We start from the raw sequence: 25102 nt of genomic DNA, 5'->3' as shown, positions 1-25102 counted from the left end.
GATCATAATGACAAAACCTTTGTGCATGCAAGGCCTATTGTTCAAAAAGACTTAAGTGCACTGAAAGGAGAACCATTGGTCTTACTGTGCCATGGTCACACATGAAGACTCTTCAGAATCTCCTCAATGAGCTTTTGAGGAGGAACTGGGAGAAAACCAAGTGTGGTAGGATGGATCTTTATTCAGAGACCTCTATAGTTAGATACATGGATGTTGTACATCCAAACCAAGCACTTTGTAGCGGGGGGGCGAGGGTGGAGAAGTAAGGGCACGGAGACTAGACCTCGGTAGATATGGTTTTATTTTTATAAATGTTTTCTTTTTCCGTTGTGACAGTCTCTCTCTGGACAAGATCGCTGGGTTGACTCCTCTGGTGTGGGAAGGTTCTCTCCTATCTTCCTGCTTTTCACTTGTCCACTCCGCCTCGGTTACGCCACCGTAGGACATGCGTGAAGATAAGAATGGCACGGATTAGACCCTGTCCTGGTTTCACTACTATTCCCAGGGGGAGGACCGGGTGGTGTAAGGAGCACTGTGCACCGTGTATTTTATGAAGTTGTGCGTGGTGGAGAGACAGTGAGGAGAGGGTGTCTGGGTGAGGGAAAAGTAGGTATAGGTTAGGGAGGGGAGCACTCGACGTAAGAACAAAGCACGCGTAAAAATAGACCTAAGCTACGCGCTTTCTACCGAGGAGCACCTCCCCTCCTTCCCAGCCAGCTGGTTACGTGCTGCCGTACCTGGGATAGCCACACTCCCCTGTGAGTGTGGCTGGGCGGCTCGTGGTGTCGTTGGCCACCTGGCTCTGGCTCTTCCTCCGCTAGCGCCTCGTCTCGACGTCCCTCCAAGTCTCCTTCCTTATATGCTTGTACTCCGGCTCTTTCGCTCGTCTCCCTCGCTCCTCTCCACTCAGACTTTGCTTGTTCGGTGATGTCACACGCCGACCTCTCTGCTTCCTGGCTTTTGACTAATCCTGTCGCATAGACGTCACTCAAGGGCGTGTCTTCCTTCGTAGTACCCGCCCAATTAAAGGAACACTCCTCACTGGTGTTGTCCGGCCATAGCGATTGCGAGTCCGATCTCCAATCGTCCTGATGTGCAGTAAAAGAGGAAGGGGTATCCAAATCAGTGACCCACCAGCCTGTAACAGGAGTCTTCCCTCCACATGGCCGTCCACCCCGCTACACACTTGTAGAATGCTTCCAGAGGCATGTCCCTTTATTAACGTGTACCTATAGATCTAAAATCAACAAAGCACCTCGCAGTCTCCACTTTAGAAAGTGCACACATGGGTAGCAAACAAAAAAGCTTAGAAAATGTATCCATTTTGAAACCGGTTCAGGTTTAGTCTCCAGCAGAACATAAATTGTTGAGATTTGCACTTGAAAAAATTATTAGCTTAAAAAAAGATGATTGCCAATGACCGGATGTCCAACCCTTGAAAGGAAAACCGCCCTTGACAAGATACTCAACCGGGAAATTAAAAATCAATTTTAAAAGGAGATACAAGGATCGACACCAGCCTTAGTATTCAAGCAAAGAACCTTTTCTTTTCTTCTTAACACACTTTATTGATGACCACAATATATCATGCACTATTTTGTACAAACATTTCAAATAGCCTTTTTTGTTTTTCTCCCATCATAACCTTACCAGTGCATTTATACACAACAATTTAGTTGCCCAAGATCTTTGTTTCCTATGTTCTCCAAAACCTCCTTGCAAAGCAATTGTGCAATACAGAGACCTGGTCCTGGCTATATCAACATTGTATCATGATTGTCTAGCAAGGATTATGTGAAACACAAGTTAAGGTATACTCGATAACTAAAGATGACTGCTGTTGTTTGTTGCTATCATATCTAAACAATGTGGGCTTTAAAGTGCTGTCACATTGTGTGGTCTCTGCACATGCGAAGCCTCAAACAAGACCACAGTGACACTTTGTGGACACCACCAGTGTTTACTTCTCTGAATTGACTGTAGCACAAGTGGGTAAATGGTGAGCTTTACCTCCTGACATGCTGCCTGACAGGGCCTTCACCCAACATATCCTTTGGCAGCAGAGCACCTAGCTTTTCAGGATGTATTGTGTAAAACAAATTTCACTGATGTGAGGTATGAAGATTAAAAGCTGGTTCTCATGATCTCTCCTCCGTACCAAGCTGCTTCCAATCCACCAGAAAGGGCAACTTTTTTCAGAAAATTCTTGTGTCTACATTCTTATGTACCTCCTATTTATTTTCAGACTTCACCTGCACTAACATAGGATGTGGAGGGATTTTTATTTTTGATGTATGAAATAGGTGCATTTTCATAGATTGGGGCAACTTAAATGGCATATTAATTACATTCCCAGTTAGTTAAATCATAAATGGACCCACAAATGTGGCTTACAATTGAGAAGATTTGTTAGGATGCAAATCTGTTGCAAGTAACCATACTTTTTCACCTATAACATATTGAGGTGCTCGACCTCTTTTAAGATCTGCAGAGAATTTGTACCTTAGCCATAGCTTTTTCTAAGGCTTTATGTGCTGATTTCTGAAAATCTATTAAACAATTTAAATGTCTGCACCGACGGAACTAATATAGATAGGGAATGATCTATGGATAATATGTGAATGGTGAACACTCATGCAAAAGAAAGGTGACCTTCCACTGGAGGGGGAGGTTATGGCATAACGGCTATAGCTGGAAACTGGGGAACCAAGTTCAAGTCTCCGTGTCAGCTCATCATCCTGTGGTTCTGGGCAATTCACTTAATTTCCCTATGTCTAATTGTTTTAAAAAATGTGTGCTTGAGTAATGTAACTGGTGCTCATCTAACGTGCTCCAATAACTTTGGATCGAGTTTGAACTATATAAAACTACAAAAAAACACAAAATTCTCAGTGTTTTTTGTTTTGATTCTGCTAACCACAATTTCTTACTCCGAACCACCTCTTGTAACAAAAGCTTGATATTTAAAATACTGTTAAGCACATTCATTCAAATTTTACATCTAACCATCCAGCTGCGAATGTAGAAGAGATTAGCTTCTATATCTATTTCTTTGCACAAGCATGTCAAATTACCCTTTATTAGTAGTGTGGCCTAATGGTCAGAGCTTCTGACTTTGAACTGGGTAACCAGGTTCGAATCGCTGCGTCAGCTGAACAACAGGTGACTCCAGGCAAATCACTTAATTTCCCAGTGCCAATAAGACAGGAAAAAAATGACCTTATTTATTTATTTTTACAATTTTTAAAGCGCAACTTTTACCCGTGGGTGTCTTGGCGCTATGACTCAACTCATTGTCCCGGTAGGAGCATTATCAAGATTCAAAAAAGTGCAGTTATTGGAAAGGTTATTGGTCGAACAGCCAGGTTTTCAGTAATTTTCTAAACTGAAACAGTGAGGGGGTAGACCTTATCGCGATCGGGAGCGTGTTCCACAGTCTAGCAGCTGTGTTTGTGAAGCATCTATCACCCCAAGAGACGGTCCTAGTTCGTGGGACCGTCAGCTGGAGAAGATGTTCCGATCTAAGTGATCTGTTAGGGTGATATAGTGTAAGTTTCTGTTTAAGAAACACCGGTCCAAGACCATGTAATGCCTTAAAAGTCAGGCATAAGGTTTTAAATCTGATCCGGTTTCTTACAGTTAGCCAGTGGTAGCTCCTGATTACCTGCTTAATGGGTTTATATTTGGGGGTGCCAGACAGTAACCTTGCTGCTGCATTTTGGATTAGTTGCAATTTGGCCACCACCCGAGCTTGAGCATTCACAAATAGTCCATTGCAATAATCCAAAGATGAAAGCACCAAGGAGCTAACCACCGTTTTCTTCGCGCTGTCTGGAAGAAATGGCAGAATTCTTTTCAGGAGTCTAAGTTTGTGAAATGCGGAGGATGCTATCTGATTAGCATGGTTAGAAAAATTAAGCTTTTCATCAAAAATTACTCCTAAATTCCTGACTTTATGAACAGGAGTTGGCAGAGCTCCAAGTAAGGGGGGCCACGAGACAGAAGACCACGATGGGGATAACTTTCCAAAGATCATTACCTCAGTCTTCTCTGAGTTAAGTCTTAAGCAGTTTCCAGCCATCCACTCCTTAATTGCCAACATTCCTTCCTGGAACCGTGCCGCCACCTCTTCTCCATCGTTCTTAATGGCGAGTACCAACTGGGTGTCGTCGGCATATGTGGTAAGGCTCATCCGGTAGTTTTTAATAACCCTAGCTAAGTCCGACACATAGATATTAAAAAGTGTCGGACTTAGGGATGAGCCTTGAGGAACACCACATGGTAGGGCAAGATCAGCAGATTTAAAAGATTTACCTTATGTAATGTGGTGCTCACATAAAGCATTCTTAGCTCTTTGGTGGAACAAGTTGTGTTCTATAAAACTGCAAAAAAAGGAAGCCAAACCTTTGGCACACCAAGCAATGTGTTGTGCAAAAACGTATGCCAACTCTTTAGAAGTGTAATATCTTTCATTTCTGGGCAGTCCTATCAGAGGTAGCAGTGGAGAGTAGAGGGTCTTTCTTGCGGACATACAATGTATCCTCAGTATGCATCTGCGGGCTATTGACACCTGAAGTGGGTATGTTCGCATGGGTCTGGTGCCGGGTATTAACAAACAACGGATTGCCAGCAAAGCTATAGGCCCAACCTTGGTATTCGTTTCTCCTAAGTAACGCTCCTCGGTCCAGTGAGAGAGCGACTGCAATTGTGTGGCTAGGAAATATGCCTCGATGGATTGGTCTTGAAGTCCCCACCTGTAAGGCTGCAATTGTAATTTGGACAGAGCTACCCTATGGCGGCCTGTGGCCCAAAAAAGGGAGATAAGTAATGAGTCTAGTTCCCGAAAAAAGGTACGGGGAGATGAATGGGAGGTTTGCAAAGTGGTATAGTAATCTAGGGACTACTATCATTTTAGCCAAGGCCACTCATCCAATTGGGGCCAGGGGAAGAGTCTTCCAAAAACCTACCACCGCCTTTAACCCTGCCAGTGCTTTGCGATGGGTTCCCTCATATATGTCAGTGGGGGAGTGGTATAGCCGGACTCCTAAGTATTGAGGGGCACTTTCACTCCAGGCAACAGTCTGATCTCTTATTGTGATGTTCTGGGGGGTGAGTCCCGGGCTTAGCGGATAACTTGTGGATTTATCCCAATTTCCTTTGAGTCCGATAGCCTCTGCAAATTCTGTCGGTGTTGTCCAGATTGGAGTCAAGTCTTCTGTGATGTCACGCATGTACAATAATAGGTCATCTGCATACAGCGATACGCTGTGAGTGGTGCCTGCTATTGGGATACCCCAGTTCTCTCCCGCCTGGCGTAGGCGAATCAATAGCGGCTCCACTGCCAGGGCAAACAGTAGAGGGGTGAGGGGTCACCCCTGCCTTGTGCCCCTCACCACTTTGAATGCGGCTGATATATACAGTCCCATTTGCACTCTTGAGGTGAGATTTGTGTATAATAGTTGCATATACGCCAGGGGTGGGGCCTAGTCCTGCCCGTTGAACAACTGTGAACAGGTACGGCCATGTGCGGGTATCAAATGCTTTCTCCTTGTCCAGCATCAAGCATGCGGCTCTTGGATAGGTGATGCTTCCTCTGTCCTGAACGTGGAACAGCCTATGGATGATCTGAGATGCTTTTCTATCTGGAACAATTCCGGGTGGATCAGTGGTGGGAGGATTTGTGTATATCAATCTGCTCATATCTTCCCCAGGATTTTACAGTCCGCTGTCAATGCTGTTAATGGTCTGTATGAGGCCAAGAGTTTTGGGTCTCGGTTCGGTTTCGGGAATGTCACAAGCATGGATTCCCTGAGTGACCCCAGGAATTCGCCCTGCTCTAATGCTTCGTCATACATTTCTGTCAGGTGGCGTACAAGTAGGGCAGAGAAGGTACTATAATATTGAGTAGAAAGATGTCCATTCCAGGGGCTTTATTGCATGCCCGGGCTTGGATTATGTCTGTGGACGCTATCTTTGTGTCCAGGGAGGTCTTATCCAATGGTAAAATTTGTGGTATACTTAGGGTATCTAGGAAGTGTTCCAGTGCCCTTTGGTTGCTCGGTGTTGGATTTTAATATACCCCTGCATAATAGTTTTGGAAGAGTTGTAATATTTCTGCCTGTGAGCTGATAGACTTTCCGGCCGGGTCTACTATCTCTGTGATTGGTTTTATCTCTGTATCTTGCAGAGACAAACAGGCTAGGAGGGTCCCGGCTCTGTCGTCCTCCCTGTGTGCCCTTGCTGTATGTACCTTAAAATTATATCTAAGCAGGTCCAGTAGGGTCGCTGCGTATGCCGTTTTGGCCTCCGCCACCTGGGTCGGGGTTGCCGTGTACACGTCCCCTTCTTTGGTTATAGTTGCCAATGTGGTCTCTGCTTTTTGTAGAGCGTGTTCTCCTAACTCTCACTATTTGTCATATGCACTCTCCCGAGGCAACCATCTTAAAGGCGTCCCATTCCAGCAGCCTGGAAGCTGTTGTAACCATGTTTGTTGTAAAGTATTCCTGTATGCTGTTTCCCTGCTCATGCCAGAATGCCTTTTCCAGGTGGGTAGTGGGGAATGGGGGGTGTCTCCACCTAAGGGTTAGGATGTGTGCTTCATGGCCTGAAAGGACCAGGCCTAGGTAGTCAGAGTGCTGAATTTTGGGGACTATTGTTGCGGTGCAGAGAAATCTGTCTAGCCTTACCCATTAAATTGTGGGGGACAGAGTGAAACGAGTAGATCTTGGTGTTTGGATGTCAGACTCTTCATGCATCTGTGAGCGCTCAATGTGAAATTCAGGACCGGTAGCATTCCGTCTGTTTATGAGCTGGGAAGTGTGCGGTAGGGGGATGGGATCTATCTAGAATGAGGTCTAGCAAGCAGTTGTAGTCGCCCCCTAGTATTCATGGTATGGAAGTGTATTGGGCTAGGACCCCAGTGAGGTGATCTCAACATTTGTCTTGCTCTGTGTTTGGAGTCCAGATGCTGCCTATATGTATTGGTTGCCCCTCCAGGAGTACCTCTAGGATTGTATATCTCCCTTCTTTGTCCACTGTTCTCCCGATTTCCTGAAAGGTAGTTCCCGGCCTGAGCCAAATCAAGGTACCGCTGTCAAAGGCATAGTATGTTGTGGTGCATAGGGCCCGCGCCATTTCCTGTGCAGGCACTCCGACTCTAGCACTGTTAAGTGTTTTTCTTGTAGCAGAGCTATCTACGCTCCCTGCCACTTAATGTAGGAGTAGATGGCTCTTGCTCGCTGTGTGCATGCCCCTGATGTTTAGCGTAATGAAACTAATGTCATAAAGAGTTCAGAGGTGTTTGTTATTAATAAATATGCAGTTTATTTTCATAACAACCTGTGTGGTGTCCTTTCATCTGGTATTCAAGGGGTTATATGTGGTAAAATAGCTGGCTTCACATGCCAAAACAGTTTAGCCTAAGACTGCTTTGTCCATGCTACCATTAGGATAGCTGGTCTATAAGGTTTACTTACAACCAATCACCATAAGGGTTGTTTGGACTGATACAAGGTGATCACTAGAACTAGTGAACATCATATATCAGGCCAACTTCTCACAGCGCCCGCCTGGCTACCCCTGCTGCCGGCTCTAACTTGGTGCGCACCTCTGAGTACGGCAGTGAGGTGTTACCTCGGTCCGGGCAGTAACTGTCCTATCTGGCTCTCCGCTGCTGCTGCTGCTTCGGGCAGTGTGAGACTGGCGCCACTATCAATGCTCCTCCTCATCGCCTCAGTTGGGCCGTTATTCAGTCTCCGGGAGCCGCCATGTTGGATGTGGTCGTCACCCCACTCAGCACTTTTCCAGCTTGCAGTGCCTACCTCGCTCCTCAATTCGGGGTTCTCACTGCCGGTTTACCTTTGGGACTCCACCAGCACCAATAATTGTTAATATTGAGCCTCTAGCAGACACGTCCGCCATCGAGGCTCTCATGCCCATGTCCCCCATTTGCTTAGAGGACTTATGATTGGTGCAGCACCTGCTGCACTATTCAAATCATGACCCTATTGCCTGTAAGGTAACCGCACTTGTGGCTGCCAGTTTAATATTAAATGTATTGTGATATTTGTTGTTTAGAGGGATTCCTAGAGCTTAGGGCCTGGTGTCACTGCACCTGCTGCACTATTGAAATCATGACCCTAGAGCCTGCAAGGTAACTAACTGCATTTGTGACTGCTAATTTAGTAGTTGATATTGCAATGTTTGGGGTATGGAGGAGTTTTAACAACTTTTAGTCCCGGTGCCACTGCACCTGCCGCACCATTGAAATCAAGGCCCTAGTGCCTGCTAGATAGCTGTACTTGTGACTGACTGTTTAGTTGTAAAATCTAGCGAAATTCGGTACTTAGTGGGGGTCCCTGGAGCCTTTGGTCCCGGTGCCACTGCACCGGCTGCTACATTCAATTCAAGCCCCTTTTAACTCCAGATAACTGCACTTGTGACTGCCTGTTTTAGTAGAAAAATGTATCAATTTTTGGTGTTCAGCAGTGGGGTATCAAGAGCTTTTGTTCTTTGTGCCGCTGCATCTTCTGCACCATTGAAATCATGACCCTGTTGTTTGCAAAGTAACAGCACTTGTGACTGCCTGTTTAGTTTTAAATGTTAACAATAATATGGGTTTTGTGGGGTCTTGGCTCCGGTGCCACTGCATCTGCTGCACCATTCACATCAAATCCATTCTAACTGTAAGGTAACTGCAATTGTAATTGTGACTGCCTGCTTAGTAGTCAAATGTAGTAATATTACGTGTTTAGAGGAGTTCTGACAGCTTTTGGGTCAATTGCTACTGCATGTGCTGCACCATTCAAATCATGACCCTGCTGTCTGCAAGGTAACTGCACTTAAGGCTGCCTGTTTAGTAGTAAAATATAATAGAGCTCTTGTATTTTTAACCTGGAATGTTTATTACAACATTTAGAATTTGATCATAATGACCAAATAGATCAAGTTGAAAAATGCAATGCGATAATGCCTACACAGTGCAAAGAAAGGTATTCAGGCATAAATATGAAATGTCACTAATGTTCTAAGGCCAAGGCATCTGCTTTACACAGCTAAGTAATAAAAAGCAAGCATTCAGTGTTTTCTGTGGAAGAGATCTTATGTTGACTGTGAATGGGGCTTGAACAGATTTAGTAGAAGTATTGTAAACGTGTGCAGCCAGCGGAAGTGAACAGAAAAAAGTTCCACACAGAAGCAAATAAACACAGTAGTTTGGCTTTGGGAACTAACAAGAGCCCTCTTTTAAGATAAATACAATAGATTTCACAAGCACAGCACTAGCGCTGTGCAGGTGAAATTTAAAATTTAACAGGGTTTCAAGACAGTCCTCTGTGCGGCTAGTAGAATGGTGCGCTCAAGACTCTAACATCCAGGTTGCTACGCTGATGCTACATGCCCCAGATTAGGCATTTTTAGACCTTACTTTAGGGCTAAGTACAGGATGAGGTCTGATTGGCTGATGGACCATGGTAACATGACACATTTGTTCTCAAATTTGGCCCATTGTTCTTTAAATCTGTGTGGGGCGGGTTCTACATACCATTGCTGTTTCCTTTATTTGCTAAAAATCCAAATCCTTTGTAAATACATTTGTGACATTAGTAGGTGTTCTGTACAACGTCAACCAACTAAGTACTTTTACACTTGAAGTGATTATCATTTTTTTTTGTTTCGCAGCGCTCGTATGTGTATTTATGCTTATCCATTTTTTTTTATCATTTAGGTTTGTTTGTACTAGTTACCAGCAGGAGTGTGCTTGCTTATGTTTTTATAGAGGTGCTAGTACATAGAGTTTTGCCAGATCTGACATCCCCCACTGTTAGCACTTCCATAGTCTCTTTAGTCTATGTCCAACTTTATGTCATAGTTTTTTATCCCAACATTTACTCTTTGCTTTATTAGTCCCTGCTATCTGAGCAATACAGGCTTAGTTTATTAAAACATCATCTTCTTAGGAATGTATGGTTCCATAAATTCCTCAGCTGTCTCTAGTGATATAAATATATATAAAAGAACACGCACAAACTCTCAACCTACACGTCATGATGCAACTGCAATTTAATGACAAAAGACTCCTTGAACCCAGCATCAAACGCCATTTGATGGCATCCCACATGGTAACCATCCTCCAAATACCATGACGTTGACTAAAAGCCCACCCAACCAGAGGCAACGGATAAAAAGCACGCTAAGCTATGGCTGAGGAAGGTTGATCCTTAGGCGGGCTTTTTAGAAGATTTTGTTGACTCCTGGTCAACAATGTCATGCCAGTTCCACATGTTACAAGAACCTGTTTTAAAGTTTATTAAAAAAAAGTGTCCTTAAGCAAAGATAACAACCTGTTCCAGTAGCAATAAGCTTTCTTCAATATGTGTAAAATATATTTCAGTGCCAGCATGGGGCCCTAAATAATCGCAGGGCCTAGGAAATAAAACTCTCTCTGACCCGTCCTACTTTTGGCTCTGCCAAAACCAACTCTCAATTTTTTTTTAATTTGTTGAAGACGAGAGTTTTTGCATCAGCTGAAGGAATCTGTAGCAAGACCCAAACATTGAGTGTGTCTATGGGTGTTGATGTTATTTTTGCTAGTTTCCATCAATGTAACTTGGGTGACGATTACATTTATCAACATCACAAAATAAAATGATAGACAGTGTTGAACCTTGCTCACTGTGCCACTGGATTCAAGCTAGTCTGGCTGATATGGGGTGAAAACTGTGAAACCGGTCCTAGGATGCTTGTTTCCAGTTTAGAGAGGACCTGGCTTGGCAGTTCAGGCTGGATTGTTACCATGGGAATCCGGGTCAAGACTGATTTGCATATAGCTGGGTCCAAACTGGGGTGACGTGGTGAGCACAATATCGATGAATTAGACCCAGTTCGGTGACCTGGGGTGAATGTTTAAAAAGTTTCAATATTTATTTTATGACATTACGTTTATCAACCATGTAGACCTTTAAAAACTGATACTACGTTCTTGCGGTGCACTTGATAGGTGTTTAACTTTGTGTCTGAGCGATGATAAACAAGTACAGACTTACGAACAAAGTTAATGATTCTCGTAATGTGAGGAAAGTAAAACCCGTTTAACAGAAGTCGGAATCGTCGAACGGATACCAAAGTTTAAGAGTCCTTAACCCCTTCACTGCGGCGGCTATTCCGCCGCAGTGCTAAGGGGTCGGGCGGAAGAGCGGCGGGCGCATGCTGGTGACGGAACCGCTCCGTCACCAGCGTCGGTTGCGCTGCGCTTATGACGGAGCGGTTCCGTCATGGCCCGCCCCGCTCAATAGAACGCTCAGCGCAGGCGCGGAATCCGCGCCCCGAAGGCGTGCCGGGCGGGCCATGACGGAACCGCTCCGTCATCAGCACAGCGCGACCGCGGCTGATGACGGAGCGGTTCCGCCATCAGCAGGGGAGGGGTTAATAGATCTAGATGGCCTTGTTCCTAAATAGCCTGATCTTAGACGTGTTCACTGAAGATGCAAAGATTTAAACAAACGCAGGCTTTGTGTCACTTTTAAATACAAAAGGCAGGCATAAGTGACCGAATGGAAGCTTGGTGTGGCGCCAATAACGTTAGCAATGTCTTTAAATCCATCATGGGGCAAATAGTTGACGTGCTTTAAAGTCGAATATCATTTAAGACGCTTCTTCCAATGTGTTGTGCTCTTTTCTGTGGAGAGAATGGAATCCTGGAGGATTTCTGTGCTACTCTTCTTTTTTTTTTTTTTTTTATGTTTTTAATTTTATTTAGTATGATAAAGCTGTGCATTTCTGGTGGCTCCTGACAGACCTTCGTTTGCTGTTTTACAGATAGCATCTGCTCTGTGGTGGTACTATGTATCAAAAGGAGTTGAATACTTGGACACGGTGTTTTTCATCTTAAGAAAAAAATTCAACCAGATAAGTTTCCTTCATGTGTATCACCACTGCACAATGTTTACTCTGTGGTGGATAGGAATCAAATGGGTCGCCGGAGGGCAATGTAAGTATCCTAATTAATTTTTCATTTTCTAATACACAAAAATATTTCATAATTGTAATTGAATGTACATAGGACATACTACCCATGATGAGGTATTAAAGTGCTTTATGTCGAGTATCACTCCAATTCGGAGCACCAAGGTTACATGTTATTTGGTAGAAGATTTGTTTTGTTTCTGCTTAATTTTTTAGGTTGTGCATTCGAAACCTCTTGTATATAATTTAGTATATACTTATATCTGTATGTACTTTGTGGGCTCTGGAGATCAGGCCTAGGACTTGTCTGCTTCCGCTTAGGGACTATTTCTGTTCAACTGTCTCTATTTAACTGTTTTGATAGAAAACGACCAGTAGAGGTCGGTAAAATACCAGAATTGCTTTCTGCTTGTTCAAATGCCTCTATTGAACTGTCTTGATAGAAAACGACAGGTAAAGGTCAGAAAAATACTAGAATTGTTTTCTTCTGAAGGACTTTATTTTTTGAATTTTTCTGCCAACTGCCTCTATTATAACTTTCTTGATAGAAAACGACCAGCAAACGTCAGTAAACCAGAATTACTTTAGCATTCTCTAGATTCCATTCCATAGAAAATGTCTTCCGCCAGCACCCATAGACAATAATATTTTTTTCAAATCTTATATTTTTAGTGATATGATCACTGAAGGCCCTGATTTTATATTAAAAACAGAGCTTTTGACTATACCATTCCCTGCTGAGAGGCAATATTTCTCTCCATGTGTTCCCATATCTGGCATGTCACACTATTTGGTTCTTACTTACCCTCCATGTTAAAACACAGTAAATGTTTCAGCACCCAGGCTAATGTGCTGCATAGCTAAATACATATAAGGTCCCAAAGGTGAGACCGATTGCATTGCAAATGCTTGTTTGTTAATTGGGATACAATTTTGCTCACAAGAGCGCATGCCTTTGCTAACTGGATCAATAGAGATTTGATTAATATATATATATATATTCACTGAAAAAACCATAGGTTAGAGACCATATATAGTTAGCTGGACATTTTATTGACATAAAACCAATGAAATTCCATATATAGTTAGTTGCACTAACTATATATCGCGCACCCGCAATCCACTGCTGATGATGTCACATATTACATCATTCATGACATGGTCAGTGACATCACTGATGACATCACTGATGACATCTCAAATGACATCACTGATGACATCTCAAATGACATCACTGATGACATCATCTAGTGTCTGTGTGTTTTTGTAAAGTTTAAATATGTTTTACATATTGAAGAATGAGTGGATGTATGGAAGACTGAGTGTGTGTGTGGCTGGCTGGGAGGTGTGTGACTCTGTGCATATCAATGTGTACTTGTATCAGTGATTGTATAAGAGAGTAAGTATGTGTTAGTATATGTGTGAAAAGTATGGTGTTCTGTGTTTAACTGTATAGATGAGGAAATCGAAGTGTGATTGATTCTTCACAGGACTGACTAGGTGTATGAGTGCATATGATAGTGTTGTAATAATGAGTGACTGTATGTATGAGTGATTGTATGGGTGAATGAGTGAATGTGTGTGTAGACGTAGGAATCAGTGAGTGCGTATGTAGTAACTGGTATTGGTGTGTCATGATGTCATCAGTGATGTCATTTGAGATGTCATCAGTGATGTCATCAGTGATGTCATTTGAGATGTCATCAGTGATGTCATCAGTGATGTCACTGACCATGTCATGAAGGATGTAATATGTGACATCATCAGCAGTGGATTGCGGGTGCGCGATATATAGTTAGTGCAACTAACTATATATGGAATTTCATTGGTTTTATGTCAATAAAATGTCCAGCTAACTATATATGGTCTCTAACCTATGGTTTTTTCAGTGAATTTTCAAGGTTTTGTAAATGCAAATTCCTAACTATATATGGTCTATAACCTATGGTTTTTTCAGTGAATTTCATTGGTTTTTTAAAAGCTAATATCTATAGCTGTAAAATATATTCTTTATTACGTGACGTATCACGTAGCCACGTGAGACGCCTCATGACGCGTCGCATAACCGTGACGTATCGGCTCTACAGCGCAAACAAAACCCGTAACGTAAGCGTGCCGGAGCACGCTTACAGATATATATATTTTTTTTTAACCTTAATTAGACAAAATCCACACATGCACATATCTTGAGGCCTTGCAAAGGCACATCAAACAAACAGTCCCTACAATTTTGCCAAGTTTGCTGGAAATCTATTCCCTTAATTTTTTTTTACTGTTTCTCTTGGTTTTCCCCTTGTTACGCTTACCGGGACGCTACCCGGTACGCGAACCGGACGCTCCAAAAACACAAGATGGCGGACTCCCGTTACGCTGCCGGTTAGCTGCCCGGTTCGCGTACCTGGAAGCGCCTCTACCGCGAAAAATCGCGGGGGACTTTAATATCCCCCTCATCAATCCTAGGGGGTCAGGAGGGGTTTACCTTGCCCCCTTTCCTTCATTTCCCCCTTCTTTTTTCACCACATCTTGTCTCTCGAACCTACCGAGAGACAAGATGGCGGCCGCTCCGGACTGTTTACAATGTTGACAGCTACGCTGCCGGTTAGCTGCCCGGTGAGCTGCCCGGTGAGCTGCCGGGTTCGCATACCGGGACGCACCTCTACGGCGTAAAATCGCCCCCAAATTTTTTTTTTTTTTTTTTGCCCCGCGGGGCACTTTAATATCCCCCTCATCAATCCTAGGGGGTCAGGAGTGGTCTACCTTGCCCCCTTTCCTTCATTTCCCCCTTCGTTTTTCACCACATCTTGTCTCTCGATCGTACCGAGAGACAAGATGGCGGCCGCTCCGGACTGTTTAGAATGTTGACAGACACCGGAGAGCCAATCAGCTTCGCTTCGCGAAGTTCCGTTACGCGTCAGGTACGCGAACCGGGGCGCTAACCGGAGCGCTGTCACAGATATATATATTTTTTTAAACGTTAATTTCTCAAAATCCACTGGAGCACATATATTGAGACATAGCAAAGGCACGTCGGGCAAACCATATCTACAATTTTGCCAAGTTTCATGTAAATCTATTCAGCCGTTCGAGCTAAAAGTGAGTCCAACGCCCTATGGAAAAATGAATAGGAAAAACGCGTTTTGGGACCCCCCTTTTTTTCTCGGCCCCCCCTTGACGAAACCCCCCCAAATTTTCAGGGGCTGCTCAGAAACAAAATGTGCCATTTTCCTGAAAATTTCAGCCAATTCCGTCCACAAACGCCAAAGTTATTAGACATAGAATTTTCAGAAATCCCATAGAGAAAAAATCCTAACTATATATACCCACTGGCTATCGCCAGTAGGTAATATACATATATAAACATATATAATCTGCATATCTATATAAATATAAATGCATGCATACATATACATATATGCATACATATGCATGTTATTTACATGAAAGTCTTAAAAACACTAATAAAAGTAAAGCTAAAAAGCCACCTCATTACAAACAGAATGGCTTTAACTTAAACGAGGGCGAGATCTATTGCATTTTCAATGCTTGTTTACTTTGGTTCTATCAAGAAGGCATTCAGATGTGTCACACATTTGCCATAAATTCTGAATGTTAGCACTCTAGTTGCTCATTAGATCACTGTAGTAAAGCTAGTGCTCACCAGGGAAGTCTGCTGCTAATCATGGTTTGCAGCCATTTTCCCGCATTTTTTATCCCGCAGACTTTCAGTCCGCATACCATTATCCCGCAAGGTCATTGACCTCGCATACCATTATCCCGCATTTTTTCAAAACGCATGTGCATTTATCGCGCATGCCTTTACAAAGAATTACGTTTTAAAGGCATGTTTGGTAAATGCATTTGCGTTGTGAAAACCACGATGACGAGAGAGGTAAGTGGGTTTGTATTAATTTTTTCGTGGGTTAGTGATTGTGTAGTGTAGTGTAGTGTTGTGTAGTGTAGTGTTGTGTTAGTGTAGTGTAGAGTTGTGGTGGTTGTTTAGTGCAGGGTCATGCTGGGGGTAGTGTTTTAGGGTTTAGGGTTGTGTTGTAGTGTTTGCGTAGTGTAGGGTCATGCTGGGGGTAGTGTTTTAGGGTTTAGGGTAGTGTTGTAGTGTTTGCGTAGTGTAGGGTCATGCTGGGGGTAGTGTTTTAGGGTTTAGGGTTGTGTTGTAGTGTTTGCGTAGTGTAGGGTCATGCTGGGGCTAGTGTTTTAGGGTTTAGGGTAGTGTTGTAGTGTTTGCGTAGTGTAGGGTCATGCTGGGGGTAGTGTTTTAGGGTTTAGGGTTGTGTTGTAGTGTTTGCGTAGTGTAGGGTCATGCTGGGGGTAGTGTTTTAGGGTTTTGGGTAGTGTTGTAGTGTTTGCGTAGTGTAGGGTCATGCTGGGGTGTAGTGTTTTAGGGTTTAGGGTAGTGTTGTAGTGTTTGCGTAGTGTAGGGTCATGCTGGGGGTAGTGTTTTAGGGTTTTGGGTAGTGTTGTAGTGTTTGCGTAGTGTAGGGTCATGCTGGGGTGTAGTGTTTTAGGGTTTAGGGTAGTGTTGTAGTGTTTGCGTAGTGTAGGGTCATGCTGGGGGTAGTGTTTTAGGGTTTTGGGTAGTGTTGTAGTGTTTGCGTAGTATAGGGTCATGCTGGGGGTAGTGTTTTAGGGTTTTGGGTAGTGTTGTAGTGTTTGCGTAGTGTAGGGTCATGCTGGGGTGTAGTGTTTTAGGGTTTTGGGTAGTGTTGTAGTGTTTGCGTAGTGTAGGGTCATGCTGGGGGTAGTGTTTTAGGGTTTTGGGTAGTGTTGTAGTGTTTGCGTAGTGTAGGGTCATGCTGGGGGTAGTGTTTTAGGGTTTTGGGTAGTGTTGTAGTGTTTGCGTAGTGTAGGGTCATGCTGGGGGGTAGTGTTTTAGGGTTTTGGGTAGTGTTGTAGTGTTTGCGTAGTGTAGGGTCATGCTGGGGGTAGTGTTTTAGGGTTTTGGGTAGTGTTGTAGTGTTTGCGTAGTGTAGGGTCATGCTGGGGATAGTGTTTTAGGGTTTAGGGTAGTGTTGTAGTGTTTGCGTAGTGTAGGGTCATGCTGGGGGTAGTGTTTTAGGGTTTAGGGTAGTGTTGTAGTGTTTGCGTAGTGTAGGGTCATGCTGGGGGTAGTGTTTTAGGGTTTAGGGTAGTGTTGTAGTGTTTGCGTAATGTAGGGTCATGCTGGGGGTAGTGTTTTAGGGTTTAGGGTAGTGTTGTAGTGTTTGCGTAGTGTAGGGTCATGCTGGGGGTAGTGTTTTAGGGTTTAGGGTAGTGTTGTAGTGTTTGCGTAGTGTAGGGTCATGCTGGGGTGTAGTGTTTTAGGGTTTTGGGTAGTGTTTTAGTGTTTGCGTAGTGTAGGGTCATGCTGGGGGTAATGTTTTAGGGTTTAGGGTAGTGTTGTAGTGTTTGCGTAGTGTAGGGTCATGCTGGGGGTAGTGTTTTAGGGTTTAGGGTAGTGTTGTAGTGTTTGCGTAGTGTAGGGTCATGCTGGGGGAAGTGTTTTAGGGTTTAGGGTTGTGTTGTAGTGTTTGCGTAGTGTAGGGTCATGCTGGGGGTAGTGTTTTAGGGTTTAGGGTTGTGTTGTAGTGTTTGTGTAGTGTAGGGTCATGCTGGGGGTAGTGTTTTAGGGTTTAGGGTAGTGTTGTAGTGTTTGCGTAGTGTAGGGTCATGCTGGGGTGTAGTGTTTTAGGGTTTTGGGTAGTGTTGTAGTGTTTGCGTAGTGTAGGGTCATGCTGGGGGTAGTGTTTTAGGGTTTAGGGTAGTGTTGTAGTGTTTGTGTAGTGTAGGGTCATGCTGGGGGTAGTGTTTTAGGGTTTAGGGTAGTGTTGTACTGTTTGTGTAGTGTAGGGTCATGCTGGGGGTAGTGTTTTAGGGTTTAGGGTAGTTTAGTTGTTTAGTGTATGCCAAAGGCATATTCGTTCTAAAAGTTTTCGTTATTTTAATTTGCGGCCTAATAGTACATGCGGGATTTGTTTTGCGGACTGATGGTATGCGGGATTTCGTCATATATTCGCTAATCATACTTTCTATGGCAAAATGAACCCCCTCATTTTGTTCCTTTTTAAATTAAATGTTTTAAGAGTTACCACTTTATTCCAATCAAGATGGCTTCAGGTGTGCCATACCTTTGTAATAAGTAGGACTGTTAGCACTCTAGTTGTTCTTTAGAACACTCTGGGACATTCTGTCATTGGGCTATAGTTGGGCTACATCTGGCTGATATTTGGGCTACATTTGTTTTTTTTTGTCTCTGGTGGCCATCTTTGGGCTACATTGGGCTACATTGGGCTACATTTGGGCTCCAACATATATATAGCCCAATGTAGCCCAATATATATTTTTCAAAGTTAATTTTCGTAAAAACCACTGGAGCCTATATCTTGAGACATAGCAAAGGCACATCGGGCTACCAGTCCCTACAATTTTGCCAAGTTTGGTGGAAATCCATTCAGCCGTTCAGGCTAAAAGTGAGGCCAACCGCCCTATGGAAAATTGCATGGGAAAAACACGTTTTGGGACCCCCCTTTTTTCTCGGCCCCCCCTTGACGAAACCCCCCCCAAATTTTCAGGGGCTGCTCAGAAACAAAATGTTCCATTTTCCTGAAAATTGCAGCCAATTCTGTCCTCAAACGCCAAAGTTATTCGACATAGAATTTTCAAAAATCCCATAGGAAAAAAATCCTAACTATATATACCTACTGGCTATCGCCAGTAGGTAATAAATACACACATATATATATATATATATATCTCATTTTTAACATCTGTGTGTTTATGTATTTCAAATCGAGCTTTAACACAATGGCACAGTCTATTAGAGGGAGTTACAGCACAATGGTAGAGAAGTTGGGAGATGGTTACAGTGCAAAACCAAAGGGGATGATGGACGGAGTGTTGAACATTGCAAGCATTCACTCCCAGTCAACTGATCTGGGTTTAATCCATCATCATTCTTTAGCTCACTCCGCCACCCCAGTTCCGACATGGCCATATGCGAATCAGTATGACCCTGTGCCTCATGGGAACAGTCCATCCCGAACTGCCAAGCCATGTCTTCCCTGGACCGGAAACGGGCATCCTGGGACTGGTTTCTGGCTAATCAGCCGTCATCAGCCAGGCTTTCTTGAATCCAGAGCCTTACTAAATTTGCCGACCTTGAGGCACCCACGTGCCTTGCCGCCACGCTTGCCGTCCTTGTGGGGAGATCGCTGGGGAGAGCTGCATCTGGGCATCTGGGCCCCCCCGCCGCCGACTACAAACCGCGGCCGGCGAGCGGGGGGACTACAGCCCCCACAATCCCTTCAGGCCCTGCCCATTGACGTTGCCAGCCGCGCCCGGAGGCGCACAAAAAGACCGGAGCTCCGCTAAAGGAGTAGGAGAGCCTTACTAAATTTGCCGACCTTGAGGGACCCAAGTGCCTTGCCGCCACGCTTGCCGTCCTTGTGGGGAGATCGCTGGGGAGAGCTGCATCTGGTCCCCCCCGCCGCCGCCTACAAACCGCGGCCGCCGAGCGGGGGGACTACAGCCCCCACAATCCCTCCAGGCCCCGCCCATTGACGTTGCCAGCCGCACCCGGAGGCGCACAAAAAGACCAGAGCTCCTCCCGCGTCGCAGGAGCGCCGGGAGCGCCGGGCTAAGCCCGGGCAAAGGGCGGGACCTCTGTGGCCCTCAGAGGCCCTAAGAGACTGGGCTGGGCCATTCCTCTTGGTCCCATTGCGCCCCCCGGATTCTTACCAAGGTGACTCTTTGTTAACATTCTTGCTGATTCATGGTGTCATTAGAGATATATTATTTTTATTATTAGACACATCTATTTGTACTATCGGTTTAAGTTTTGTAAATTGCACTTCCCTTGACCACGATAAATCTATATTGTCAGTAAGACGTAGTACCACCATAATGAATAAAAGCAAGACCACCACTCTGTCTACCTCTAGGCAGAAGACCCAAGTTACCACTCCCCCCCCCCCCCCCCAACCCTCACCGCGATTGACAGAATGCTCCAACAAACAATAGGAGTCGTTGTCAACGCGATTGAAAACACGGAGAGGCGCCTTTCACTGCCCCCAAGTATGTGTCTTTCCATGCAGAAAGTGCAGGATGTACTTATAACAGCTAACTCATCCACACACACAGCATACTCTCAAGACTCCATCCTAATGGAATCATTTGCGGGCTTCCCGGACACAGAGAACAGGCAGTTAGTCCCTCTAAGTATTACCCCTCCACCTGACTTTGTTACCCGGGTAAGCAGGCTATCCATGACACCTAACATCCAGTCAACCGCAGAATCTTCTACACATACCGATGCCTCCGTAGTAGTAGTAGTAGCGGAAGCCTCTCGAACTCCCACCAGCATAACTCTCCCAAATACTTGTACTCAAGGGATAGGGAACATAGGCACCACGATAACCAGGAGGAGGGTGAGGATGATACAGAAACCCAGGGCAAAATTGAAATACGACAAACATAAATTCAGGCATAGCCAGAGGGTTTTTAACCCTGCAGTAAAAAACCCCATACCAGCACATCAAAGCCAGTTGCTATTGGTAGAGAATAGTATAGACCCCCAAATAGTCATCACCGACAGCAAGCTGACCAACAGGGCAAGTGACAACGACACCTATTTAGACACTATTGAGGGGAAAATCGAGGACCTGATGAAGTCCCTCATGCTCCACCTGACACAAAGAGATAAAATGATGGCTGAGAAAGTAGATAAGATGGAAGAAGTTCTCTTGCAGAACAATGAAATGTGGTTAAAGTTTGCTAAAACCCCTCAAATCCAGGCTATTCAAACAAATATAACTAAGCCACCGCGCCCTGCCGCTAATAAGAACACCCGAGTTGCAACACCAGGCCAAAGCAAACTGTCTAAACCCTTACAGCCACCGAAAACTATAGCGAAGGGACACATGGAACCACCCAAGGTCTCATCAGCGGCACCGGGTATGAGCCCAGATGTGACAGTTACCTTAAGTGTGCTACCAAGCAACATTGGGCCAGATAACACAGGGGGGGCGCGAGAGCGAGTGGGCAGCAGAGGTCCTAAATAATGACAACAGTAACAGCCGACAGGATCACCCCATTAGTCCCAGTCAGTAAACTCTCATGTATTGACCTACCACCGGAATCCTATCCCTATACCGTGATCATGATAGGAGTTCCAACCCTAGGTATAGGGAAATTTGAGGGCCAACTAGAGTTAAAAAACAAAGTTAGTCATTGGCTAACTAGACACAGACCTAAACCTCAAGCCCTAAGTGGTCAAATCCTACAGGTCAGAAGAATATATTGGGTGGGACAGGGGAAAAAGGATTATGAGGGTGACTGCATAATTATAAATTTTAAAGATCGGCGGGTGGTTAACTACATCAGTGGTTGGGGGACGGCGATTTAGAAAGTAGAATACAAACTGTAGATCTCAGTTACTTTTATTCGCCGCCCTCCACGGCCCAAAGGAACCCAAATCGACAACCACCTCAGAGAACCAGGTACTACACCCCACATGATAAACACCAGATGGCATATGGTAGTATGTACCCCAATTACATCTCTGGACAAGGGCACCTTGATCACTATAACAGCCAGTACAGGGTACCCATCTCTAATCGGTTTGCTGCCTTCTATCAGCAGGAAGGCCTTGAGGGAGTGGATTGACTTCACGAAATACCGCTTACACCATCTAAAGATATCCTCCCACACCCCCGACAAAGTGTAGACATCAGGGGGTTGGTACAGGAAGCCGAGGTATTTAATCCAGCCACAGGGGATACTAACAACCATCAGCTGAAGAACATGCTTAAGGAAACTATCGTCACTGAGGGACACCTGTCGTTAATCAATGGCCCACCGACACATAACGAGTCAGTTAACATCTAGCTCCCACAAATCCATGAACACATTCAAACCCACACAAGTAAATGGAATTGTAATACGGATCTAAGATCAGTGGTAGCAGATAGTCCTGAGCCAAGTCCTGCTAATTCCATCAGCAAAGTTTCAAGGGGCGAAGTTCCTACTCCAGAGGAAACAACTGTAGCGAGGTATAATGTAATTTCATGGAACATTGCTGGTTTAGCCAGTAAAATCAACGATCCATTTCGGGTGTCCTTTATAAAATCCTATCCCCAATCTGCCTACAAGAGACTTGGCTGGTTGGAAACAGCGTATTTATAAAAGGTTGTCATCGCAGGAGATTTAAATGCACACCCCTGTGGGAATCCAGCAACTACACCAATAGGCTTAATGGGTTGTAACAGACTCGAAGGCTTTCACTTCGATCATACCCTTCGTGGCAATTTGTTGAATGCCTTTATGGATGATTTTGATTTACTTACTGCCATGTCCCAGGTGGATGATCACACTCTCTATGAAACCCCTACCTTTAAAGGATGTGCGGGGGGTTCTTACATTGACCATATATTTTACACTAGCAACCTTAGTTCCTATATGTCTGACTTTAAAATTTTAGAGAACTCATTGAGTGACCATAATCCTGTTTGTATTCATTTAGGAGGTACGTTCCTCAATGTACAAGAAGAAAGGCCAGATAGTGGGGTTTTAAAATGCACGGACATTAATAGACGTTTAAAGTGGGAAATGGTGAACTCGGCCCAACTTTACGAAAAGATTAACAGGACATGTAATGTTGAGCTATCCACCTGCGTTTCTCCCGCACCATCAGCACAGGAAATCCTATCAGCCTTTAATGGCATAGTCATTAAAGTCGGGGAAATTTTAATAGTACCCTCTACAGGTCGGACTTGTAATGTGCCAAAGTGGTTTGATCACGCTTGCTCTAAGGCAAGCTGCGATCTAAAGTCAGCCCTAAAAGCTAGACCAAGGGACCCGGTAAACATTAGGGCAGCTCGGCTTGCCTACAAAAGGGCTTTGGTTAAACACAAAGCGGAAGTAAAAGCATCCATTTGGGAAAACCTGCTAGACCCTGTAACACTTGGTAATAGTACTACATTTTGGGGTATTATAAACAAACCCCTGTTTGAATCCCCAGGTGATTCCCCTCTAGGCACTAACATATCCGAAGATGATTGGGCCTCCCATTTTAGCTGCATTTTTAATAGTGATATATCTCAGCCAATATATGACAAAGGTGACCCTGGGCCTAGCCCCCTGCGCTTCACCATTTGTGAGGTGGAGAAGGGCATCATGGGCCTAACCAGTAAGAAAGCACCCGGGCCCGATGGTCTGCTCCCGGACCTCTTTAAATCAAGGTCATCACTGTGGGCGCCCGTTCTCTCTGCTGTATTTAATGCAGCAGCTGACCACGGATGCCCAAAGTCTTGGGGGTTGTCCACAATAGTCCCCGTTTTCAAAAAAGGGGACCGTAACAGCACATCCTGCTACAGGCCAATATCCTTAATCGACTCGGTCATAAAAGTAGTAGGTGGTGTAATCCTGAACAGGTTAACAACCTGGGCTGACGAAAATAACATTATCTCCCCAATTCAGTATGGCTTTAGACCAGGCCATTCTACCATCTCTCAGTGCCTCAACTTATACATGGTTTTGGGGAAATACCGTTGGCACGTCAGGGCACAGTCCACATGGCTTTTATGGAGTGGAACAGACCCTGGTCAATTTCTTGGCGGATTTACACCAGGACACCCGAGCTAAGGTGCGATACACCCAGGACCTGAAGGTGACCAGGGGATTCGGAGTACACCGGGGTGTAAGACAGGGCTGCATCCTGGCCCCGTTTCTTTTTAATTTATATATTAATAACTTGGAAAACACTCTTTTAAAAACATGTGCTGACTATCCCTTTGTCGGACGCAAAGGGCTACCCGTTTTACTTTACGCGACGATGCCGTTTTGCGGGCAAGGACCACAAAATGGCTTCAATTGCTGCTTGACACCTTTTTTACCTTCACGAAATCTCGGGATCTCTCCAATAATAACTCAAAATCATTTGTTATGAATGTAGGTACAGCACGTAACAAGGAGTTACCATTCTATGTATATAGGGAGAAGATTCCCACGACAAAAACTTTTTCATACCTGGGGGTCCTGTTCGATAACCAACTGAAATGGGGCCCCACTGTACAGAAGAAAAAAGGGGAGATAACACGGGCAAATGCGGCAATTTTTAGGTTTCGCCTGGGGCCGGAGCTCCTAGCTCCGCCCAGGAGAAATCTTATGTCTCTACAGTGTGGGGCTTAGTCCCGCCTCTGCTTCCATTGGCTAGCTCCATAAATGGAGGCTAGCCATTGGGAGACGGAGGCTGTCAATCACGCTTTCCCCGTGAAAACGCGATTCGGGGGCGTTTCTCGGGCTTTTTTAAGTCCCGCCCCTTTGTCCTGGGCCGCGCTGTCATTGGCTGCCGGCCCGGGACACCCCGTGATGTAATTCCCCGGGCCGCGCTGTGATTGGCTGGCCGGCCCGGGACCGGACTTGTTTTTAATGGTAGCTGCGTGTTTATTTTTGCATCTCGGGCGACTGCTTGTTTTAGACGGTGAGTGGACAATGTTAATTTCCAACAATGCTTTCCTGCACATTGAGAGTGCATGTAACTCTGCTTCGGCACCCCTCACTGACTTGTGTTACTGGCCGGTGCCTCTCTTGCGGATCTTATGAGCCTCTTATCCGTGCACCTCCCGCCCCTCTGCACCCCACCAAAATCTCTCATTTGCACAACCTGCGCTCTTCTTGAGCAAATCCTGACCGGAGCACGGTTGTCTGTCTCTTCTGCTGTCTTGCACCACTTCTCGTATGTCTCTTCTCCACCCTTCTTGGCCGTTTTCTGCGACACCCCTCTGCTCCTCGTCTCTCACGTGCCCCTCCCTGTCGCGTGTCTCATGTTCCCCTCTCCCGCGCATCTCTTTCCCCTCTGCGCCTTTCTCATTTCTCCGGTTACCAGCGCTCCTCCTGCCTTCGATACTCTCATGGGCCCATTCTGTCTCACCTGGGCTCTCCTGCACCGCTGCTGGTCTCTCTCCCGTATCCCTCCGCAGCATCTCATGTGCGCCTCTCCTGCACCTCCCATGCTCCTCTGCGTCCCTCTAAGATCTATCGTTTGCCTGTCCTGAGCCCATACTGGTCATAAACAGCCCCGATATTCTCCATGGCCCATCGTATGTCTCTTTTGCGCCCTCCTGTAGTACGTCTGCGTCTCTTCGGCGCCTCT

General features: G+C 45.0%; 1 protein-coding gene across 1 annotated transcript in view; it reads left to right on the top strand.

Annotated features, from left to right (window-relative positions):
• Window positions 1-25102, top strand: part of ELOVL4 (ELOVL fatty acid elongase 4) — a 226390-nt gene that overhangs the window by 94639 nt on the left and 106649 nt on the right. Inside the window, exon 4 of the mRNA XM_078648115.1 lies at window positions 11815-11986. Coding sequence (XP_078504241.1) covers window positions 11815-11986 — 172 coding nt within the window. The remainder of the gene's footprint in view (window positions 1-11814; window positions 11987-25102) is intronic.

The sequence above is a fragment of the Lissotriton helveticus genome, chromosome 6 (genome assembly GCF_964261635.1).
Source record: "Lissotriton helveticus chromosome 6, aLisHel1.1, whole genome shotgun sequence".
Classification (NCBI taxonomy): Eukaryota; Metazoa; Chordata; class Amphibia; order Caudata; family Salamandridae; genus Lissotriton; species Lissotriton helveticus.
Note: the sequence above shows the minus strand (reverse complement) of the source record. Positions and strands in the feature narration are given on the sequence as shown.